This window comes from Bactrocera latifrons, unplaced genomic scaffold (genome assembly GCF_001853355.1).
Source record: "Bactrocera latifrons isolate USDA-ARS-PBARC rearing strain unplaced genomic scaffold, ASM185335v1 scaffold_100, whole genome shotgun sequence".
NCBI lineage: Eukaryota > Metazoa > Arthropoda > Insecta > Diptera > Tephritidae > Bactrocera > Bactrocera latifrons.
In genome coordinates this window covers 1,020,776-1,030,137 of record NW_017534409.1, presented here as the reverse complement: position 1 = coordinate 1,030,137, position 9,362 = coordinate 1,020,776, and the positions used below count along the sequence as shown (strand labels likewise).

At 39.1% G+C, this 9,362-nt stretch overlaps 1 protein-coding gene across 1 annotated transcript; it reads left to right on the top strand.

The window, feature by feature from the left end:
* Positions 1-258: 258 nt before the first annotated feature.
* On the top strand, positions 259-3,123 carry LOC108967244. Its single transcript, XM_018930537.1, has 2 exons — positions 259-453; positions 1,938-3,123. The coding sequence occupies exons 1-2, from the start codon at positions 309-311 to the stop codon at positions 2,987-2,989; spliced, it is 1,197 nt and encodes a 398-aa protein (XP_018786082.1). The 5' UTR covers positions 259-308; the 3' UTR covers positions 2,990-3,123.
* The last annotated feature ends 6,239 nt before the right edge of the window (positions 3,124-9,362 follow it).

The window sequence follows — 9,362 nt, the reverse complement described above, 5'->3', positions numbered from 1 at the left end:
TTTTATTAACGACGGTTTTTGCCTTTCAGCCTGCCTTCCTGTCTTGCTGCCTGCTTGCTTCCCGGCCTGTTAACTGGCCTGCCTATCTGGCCGTCTGCAGGGGTACAAAATGTAGTTTCTCTTTTGTTTTTGTTATTATTGCTTAACGCACGCTCTCTGTAGCTCTCCTGTGAGCGCCACATTTCACTTTGTTGTGTTCGACTTTCGTTGTTATTATCGTGTACGCTTCGTATTTTTCGTTATAACGATACGAAATCGCGCGCCGGTATGTGACATCACGTTACGACAAGTTTTTAGTAACGCGAAAAATGCCAAACGATTTGGATGTACGTCGCTTGATTGAAGAGGTGAAGGCACGCCCCATTATTTGGGATGTGCGATACGGGGAGTATAAGGATAGGACAAATACGCCGCAAAAGTGGGCCGAAATCGCTGCAAGTCTGGGTGTCGATGGTGAGTAGCCATACATATATTCAGAAAATATATATAACTCCCAATAATCACATGCTTATATACATACATACATATGTGCGTTATATGGATTATGTTAAAATTTCGTCAAGCAAGTACAGTTGTGCATGCTTAAAGACGAAAGCAAGTCAGTTCATTCACACACTTTCGTACGTATGTATATGTACATATGTATGTACTATCTCTACTTGCGTATGAAAATGAGTGAAAGAAATGAATGCGTGAAAGCTAAAAAAGCACTGATATTCGGTTTGGTATGCAAAAAACCAAAACAAAAAGAAATTAAATTTATTTTGCTTTTCTGGCTACAGTTAACTGCTTCTTGTTTTGTTTTGGGCAATTCATATCTCGCAATCTAAATTAGATTCATATATACATATGTACATATGTATGCACATGTATGCAGAGTTAATTATATGGATATGTATTTTTGGATTTGCTGTGGTCTTGTTTATTAAAAACGTGTCATAACTAAGTGACATGGCAACATTATCACCGAATTACTTTATAATTATGATAATATTTTGGCAATTGACGAATGTTCTGACATTAGGGTGGTACTAGTGTATAAAAGATTTTTAAAATTTTGAAAAAAAAATTTAAAAAAGAAAAAAATAATAAAATAATATTCTTTACAAATAATAAAACATGACATTTAAGAATTTCATTTTGATCGACCAGTTTGTATGACAGTTATATGCCATTAGGCTCCGATCTGAAAAATTTCTCCAGGGATTGTACCGCTATCTTAAACACTAATTCACGCCGAATTTTATGAACATACCTTTTCAAATAAAAAAAATTTTCATACCAGGAATTGATTTTGATCGCTCAATTTGTAAGGCAGCTGTATGCTATAGTGATCCGATCTGAACAATTTCTTCAAACATTATACCATTGTCTTAGATACTAATCCACGCTGAATTTTATGAAGATACCTTTCCAAACAAACAAGTTTTCCATATAAGGACTTGAGTTTCCTTGACTTCCGATCTGAACAATTTGTTTAGAGATTATATGGCTGCCTTTGACAAAAATCCAAGCCAAATTTTATGAGTACATCTCTTTAAATAAAAAAGTTTTTCTTACAAGAATAGAAATTTGATTGTTCAGTTTGTATGGCCACTATAACCTACAGTCGTCCGATATCACCGATTCCGACAAATCAGCAGGGATTTAAGTAGAAAATAGCGTGGATAAATTTTCAGAATGACACTTAAAAAAACTGAGACACCAGTACCCCATAAACTTACAGACCTAACAGGCAGATATGACTAACTTTTATGGGGTCTCCGACGTTTCCTTCTGTGTATAAGAAACTTCGTGGCAAAACCCTAACTTAGTGGGGCAATTAAAAACATACTTAATTAAGTCAAAATTATCGCAAAGCAGTCCCTACTCTTAACTTTTCAATTAAATAATTTAATTATGATCTCTCTCACCTCCAAACACACAACAATAAACAGTCGAGCATTGCAAACGAAAATGGAAGAACCTACGTGATGCCTATCGCGCCGAAGTGCGTCGCAGCGAAAGACGTGTTGAACGACTAAAAGCGAGCGGCAATTACGACAGTTCCATGGATGTGCGCAGCAAATGGGCCTACTTCGATCAGATGAGTTTCATAAACGACAGCCGTCGTCCAAGATATCAATCGTTTACGCACAAGAGCGAAGGCGAGGGATCGAATGGCTCACACGACGATGCGCCCGGTTTTCACAGCTTTTGCGACATTAAAATGGAACCACACCACACAACCGACGAAGATGAGTATGAGGATGACGATCAGCTGCTCGAACAATTCGAGAACGCCGCCACACCACAAGCGGTGCGACGTCTCTCCAATTCCATATCCGTTGCGAATGCTGCCGAAGATGCGGCCATAGCCGGCACGAGCAGCAGTCGCTCGCCCAACTGCAAGTGTTCGAATCGTGCCGATGATCAGGTGCATTTTCTGGAGAATTTGGAGCGCGAGGAGCAGAGTCTGATGCAGTCGACGCGCATGGATATGACGCGCGACAATAGCGCCAGTCACGTGGGCGATTCGGATTACAATTTCCTCGTTAGCTTTTTGCCGCAAATGAAGCGCATGAGCGAGCTGCAGAACTTGCAATTCCGTGCGAAGATGAGCGAGTTGTTGTTGAACATAATGACGCCGCAGTCGCCGTCGCGGCAGTTAGTGTCAACCAGCGCACAGAGCATGCAACGATTTGCGCCACAACAACCACAGCAACAATTACAGCAAATACCATATCAACAGCAGCCATCACAGCAAGCTCTACAACAACAAAGACAGCAAGCACAACGTGGTGTCATTCAGTGCATGCAATCGACGCCAGCGCAAGATTTGTTGCAATTACAAAGCGAGCAACTGCAATTGCAACAAGACGACCAACAAATGCAACAACAACGACAACCATTCACAGCTGTCGATTTAATGGATGCCGATCAGCTGGAGAACAGCAATCTGAGCGCCGCCAGTGAAATGCTCGGTGATAACTCAAATAATTGGCCGTGAACTCACACGCATGCTCGTGCACTCAGCGCAGTGCTTTTCAAACTGTGCACATTCTCTTTGGCAATACTACAAACTTACATCTCTAAAAGCTTAAATGTGAAATTTGCATCGCAAAGTCAATTTATTTCATTCAATATACCTGAAAATTTTAAATTATCTTTTTTTATCTTGATAAATTTAAATTGTTTTCGAAGTATAACTGTATTTTTGCTCGGTATTTTTTTCTTTATATGGCAAGCTTTAATAAAATTTTAGATTAAAAAATACGATTTTTATTTATCAAGAAAACACGTTAACTAATTGTTTGTATGACAGATATATGCTACAGTGATCCGATCTTAAGAATTTCTTCGGAGATTTTAGATTGTCTTGAACAATAATGTCTGACAAACTGCGTGAAGAAATCTCGTCAAATAAATAAATTTTCCATTCTATTTCATTGGTATCATTGAGGCTGATTTTGACCCCAACCCTGGTCGCCGGAAACCTTAAAAATCTAACTACCTGAGCACATTAAAATTATTTTCTTTGAGCAAAATACTCCGCTTGACTCTAAAAAGTCTCTTTACAACAAAGAGAGCCAATTACCAAGCAAGATTTGCTACCTAATAAATTTTACTGGCCCTCAGTACTGGTAATGTTTTATATAAAGAGACCCGAAAAAGGACTGAATACTCAAATCGTACTGTCCACTCATATGCACTTGAACTCTGAGTTCAAAACGAGACACCATAAATCAAATATGCAGCTGATACGGAAGAACTAGATATACAACCTATTAAAATATGGTTAAGTTATAGGTTAGGTTAGGTTATACCGGCCAGCTATCACGCCATACATAGACCTACTGGTCTTTAGTAATGTCTTATAGAAGTTCAGTTTCATTTGAGCTGTACCATAGTATTCATCATACAGGACATCAACGCCTTTTGCCATCTTTAGAAGCGACTTGATTTCTTAATTTTATACTTCATCTATTTTCTTGAACAGCGAAGCTCCTCCGTCCCCCATGACCACTTCGATGCACTTTCTATATGCATCGTCGATACTAATGCCCAATCGACTCGTATGTGATACCAGTAAGTTGTGACCTGTTACTACGACAACAACCGTCCTACAGACTTTTTGAGACTCTGTTTGATTAAAAGCATGAGTGTTTTTTTCTGGACTCTTTCACATAATGGAATATTTCAACCTGATCCTTTGAGAAATTTAGTTATGTATCGTTTTAAGTGACTTCTTTATGTTATTACCTAAGTTGTTGGCCACCTCAGCCACTTTACTGCTGGCAAAGAGTTCCGCCTGCATATATATGCTGTAATATTTCAGAAGCTTAAAGGGTCACCTAACAATCAGCTCCGAGCAATAAATTTCGGCGCCGACTCCATTAACCACTTTTTGATCATTTGTGTAGATGCTGAAAGTGTGTCGCTGGCAAGTCGCATACTCCACCCTCTTTTAGTGCGATTTGAAATCTTCTCTCCCAAATAAATCGTGGACTATGGCGTCTATCTTATTTACCAATCGCCCGCTTATTTATCTGTGCCCGAAGGTCCTGCAATGGCGATTGAAGATTTTGACAGCGGTTCACCACATCATATCACAGTAAAACACGATGGGCTTGACTGCTGCGTAACACTAATTCATAAGACCGTGGGATAGGTCCTATGTAGACCCTCTTCTTACTTGCATTGAGGGCACCACAGCCCTTTTTCACTCTCTGTTCCACAATGAGCTTACCTATCAGTTTGCTATCCAACATACTTTGTGTGCTTCTTAGTTGATAGTCAATGACGTTGAGCTTCCATCTCCTAGCACATCCGTCTTGTCGACATTTAACTAGCTTTTAAGTTTGCCGATATTGCCTAAGGATACTTCAGCTTTACAGCGTTGTCCATCACCTTACTATTTGCGACTAGGAACATCTCCGTCACTATCATAGCTATGTCGTCTGCTTGTCGTCTCCTTTAAAATTTTTCGAAAGCCTTCTATAAAGTTCCTATTTGCGCTAGACTGACCAATCTGGCTTCATTCCATGCCACGTTAATCCCAGGCAGAATTACTTGTATTATTTCTATAAATTCTATGTTTAGTCTCTCTCACTCATAATTTCAGTAAATCTTAAACTCTTCGGTGTTCCAAGAACTAAGAGATATTTAGCCTAGGTTTTGTCAAGCGTTCGGGATAACATTTTCCAGTATATTATGTGCACGAGGTGCGTAAATTCTGAATTACAACTCTTGCTACTCCACCTTCTTCGGTAGAATAGTAAGAAGTCGTGCTTTTCAAGGAAATCCAGTTGGTCAAACGCAAAGGTGGTCTCCCCTTTCAGTTAATTATTTGTGAACAATGACAATGACAAAAACAGAGCAGTGACAAACAAGGCACACATTCTCCACAAAGAAAACAAAAACAACAACAAAACACGAGTGGGTCCCTCAGCTGTGCCATGACGAATTGGAATTGACATTGAACCGAGCGCTACATTCGAGTACAAGGAACATACCGACACACACACATGTATGAACTTGTAGGTTGGCTTTTGGAGACACAGCAACAAAGGTACCAGTGCACAGTGCCAACAACAATACATGCTTAAAATAAACACTTTGGAGTTTAAGGTGTGTTCTTGAGCTTGACTGAGCACTTCGGCCAAATGACAAAAGCAACAAATAAACATGGTTGCAGTGAAACAAGAAAACAACTTGGCAAAAAGGAAACGTTTAAATATCGAAACCTATCAGCACAACAACAACAATGAGGATAAAAAATCTTAACATTTTGACACAACAAAAAGAAATGTGGGTATGGGTGAGTATTAGACCAAATGTACATATTTACATATGTCCCCCACGACTTCGAGCCGCTTGACATGAGCAACATGTAGCTATGCAACGCTTGTTGGTGGCTAGTTGTCGCTTTGGTTGACACTGACTTCGTTGCCATTGCTGGCTCATATGTTGCTGCTGTTGTTGTTGTTGTTGACACTGTGCTGGTGACATTGTCCACTGGCGTTGCGGCGCATTATCCAAGCCTCTCACATGCATGAGGCGAACAGACCCACACATATATTGGGTTACCGGGGAGCCTGCATGGAGCGCTTGTGCCACTATTTAGCGCTGTGAGTGGTTGCGTGTTGTTTACTTGCTGACATTGGCGTAAATATCGTACAACAATTGCATGTCACAAGGCGAGCGCTCGGTCGGTTGGCTCCATGTCTGGCTGATTGAGTTTGATCGTTAGCAATGTGGGGGTGCAGTTGAAGATCGATCGCAACAGCTGCGCCTGCTGTTGGGGGTAGGCAGTACTGGCAATTACTACGCGCCTGCGTTTGAGGCTTGTGCAAGAGTGCGCACCCTGCAAGGAATTGGAGTATTGAAGGCTAAGTTTGCATATTTATTTTTTTATTGATGGAAAACCAAGGAATCTCTTGTGAGATTTTGTCAAGTTGTGATTGACTATTTAGTTGCCAAGTATCTTTATCTGTAGAGTTAAGAGATGTTAAAGTTTTTAAGCTAACTTCAAAGACAATGAACATTTTATTGACAGATATACAAACGCATTCCTAGAGACAATTGAAAATATTTTATTTTATGATAAGAGGAACAGGAATAGAACCCAAATACCTTGTAGAGGTAGAGCACCCAACTTCAAGGGAAATATATTTTAATTTGACTTAACTTAACTAAGTTTGGCTTAACTCAACTTAAATTAACTTAAACACTAGATTGATGTAAAGAAACTTAACTTAACTTAACTTAACTTAACTTAACTTAACTAAACTTAAATTAACTTAACTTAACTTAACTTAACTTAACTAAACTTAACTTAGCTTACCTTAACTAAACTTAACTTAACTTAACTTAACTTTACTTAACTTAACTTAACTTAACTTAACTTAACTTAACTTAACTTAACTTAGCTTAACTTAATTTAACTTAACTCAACTTAACTTAACTTAACCTACCTTAACAAAACACAAGACCGCGTAACCAAATTTAACTCAATGTGGCCTGACTTAACTTAACTTTACCTTGCCGTATCTTAACTTAAACTAACATAACTTCAGAATATATAAGTAAGCATGCATCTGATAAAATACATTTTCTTGCTCTCACCAATACCTTTTATAACAGTCGGTCTCCTTTGGATATCTAAAATTTTGATCCTATACAAATTTTTCCTACCGGGCATGCACGTCACATGTGTGTATGTGGTAAAAAGTGAGTGCGCCGGCTGACAACACCTGGGGGCGCTCGAATTGTTCACCACATTACTGCCAAGTTAGCTTGTTTATTGATTTCTTTGCTTATTTGCTGCGACCAGCTTGCAACAAAACTGCGCCACATTCACCCGACTGCGCACCAACGAACGTGACCACGACAAAGATTTTTGCATTTTTGCGCCGCTTTTAAATGTGATTTGTGGAAAAATAAAACTGAAGTATTTTCATTTTTTTCTCTTTTTCTCCGTTTTTCCTTCGCCTGCACCTTTAAAAGCGTGCGCATTCCTTTCGGTGCCGCAGACCAAACAAAACCTTTTAATTGATTTTGTGTTACGCACGTGCATTTTGCAACAAGCGTCGCACCGCCTTAGCCATGCAGCATACAAAAGTGTATATGCAACAAGCGTGAGTGTGTGTATGCGCATGTGCAACAAACAGATTTGCCACACTTCTTTGAAGGCAACACATGTGTGTATGTATAGCACGTAACTTGTTGATGCCACATATTGCTCTTGTTGTTTTTGGCTTATTGCATCCGGTTGCCAACGGTTTGGCTTAACTTGGCTCGATTTGGCTTCGCTGCGTCGACACTAGTTGCCGCTGTGCCACCAGTAATTGGCAATTTTCGCACTTTTATGCTAATTCAGCAGCCGTTGCAACAACAATAACACCAACAACCATTGTCGACTGTATGAGCAATTACAAAAGAGTCACACCACCTTTGCAGCATCACCAGCAAGCTACAACAACAACACCAAACACTTTGCGACCGTTGCTGAATTTTTTTCTGCTTACTTGCCACACTCGTGAAATGCCCATAAAAGTGTTAATACTGTTTGCCATGCATTCTCCACCGTTGTTAAGACTATTGCGCGTTGCCATTGTTGCGCACACCCAGCGCTGCTTAGGTGTTGGTGTTGTTGTTCCAGCATTTGTTTGTGGCGAATGCAAATTTGTGCCGCCGCATCTTCAAACAATTGCATGCTGCAACGCGGCGTTGCTTCGAACTATGACAGCGTACGAGCATTTTATTGGCGCGCCTAGTTCCGCTTGTTGCTTGCACCGCTGGTGTTCGTTGCTGTTGTTGTTGTCAATTGGTTCAGGTGTTACAAATCACAAGCAGCCGTTAATGGTCGCTGGCATGAGTTAAATCAGCGTGGCTGCTAGCGCAAAAGAAAAGGTGTCGCACACAATCATGCTTCCACACCTTTGCTTGCCACAACACACATACTAACAAACAAATGCATGTGCATATGTATTTGTGTGCTTGCATCTGTCAAACATTTGCTGGATGCGCACCGGCTTCGTGGCACGGCTTGCGGAATTTCCGGAATGTGCAACATGTTTCTATGTTGCATGTGCACGTATTTTCCAAAGCATTAGAATAGTTGTGCAACATTCTTACTGCGCATGGTGGCTTCCATAGACTCCTGTGCACATACATATGTAGCAACACATGTTAGCTTCTTCTGCTCATTCACTAAGTCACATTTTGCTTGAAAGTCAGCTGAAATTTCCTGCCAATGTGCAGCAAACCTGTTCGAAATTCGTTTCGTTGCTAAATTTACTGTGAAAATAATGTTGTTAAAAATTTATTTCACTCTTCGGTTACACGTAAAACGACGCGGGAGCTATAAACCTACTAATTGCTTCTAGAGGTTCAATAGGTGTATTGTATACTAAGGAGCATCCGAAATTAAATTGAAACGGCCAATCAATGTAACAAATTTCGTAAAGATGCTACCTTAACTTAACTTAACTTAGCTTAACTTAACTGAACTTAATCTAACTTAATTTAACTTAACTTAACTGAACTTAACTTAACTTAACTGAACTGAACTTAACTTAACTCAACTTAACTCAACTTAACTCAACTTAACTCAACTTAACTTAACTTAACTCAACTTAACTTAACTTAATTTAGTTTATCTTAACTTAACTTAATTTAACTTAACTTAATTTAACTTAACTTAACTTAACTTAACTTAACTCAACTTAACTTAACTTAGTTTAACTTAACTTAACTTAATTGAACTTAAATTAACTTAATTTAACTTAACTTAACTTAACCTAACTTAACTTAACTTAACTTAACTTAACTTAGTTTAACTTAACTTAACTTAATTTAACTTAACTTAATTTAACTTA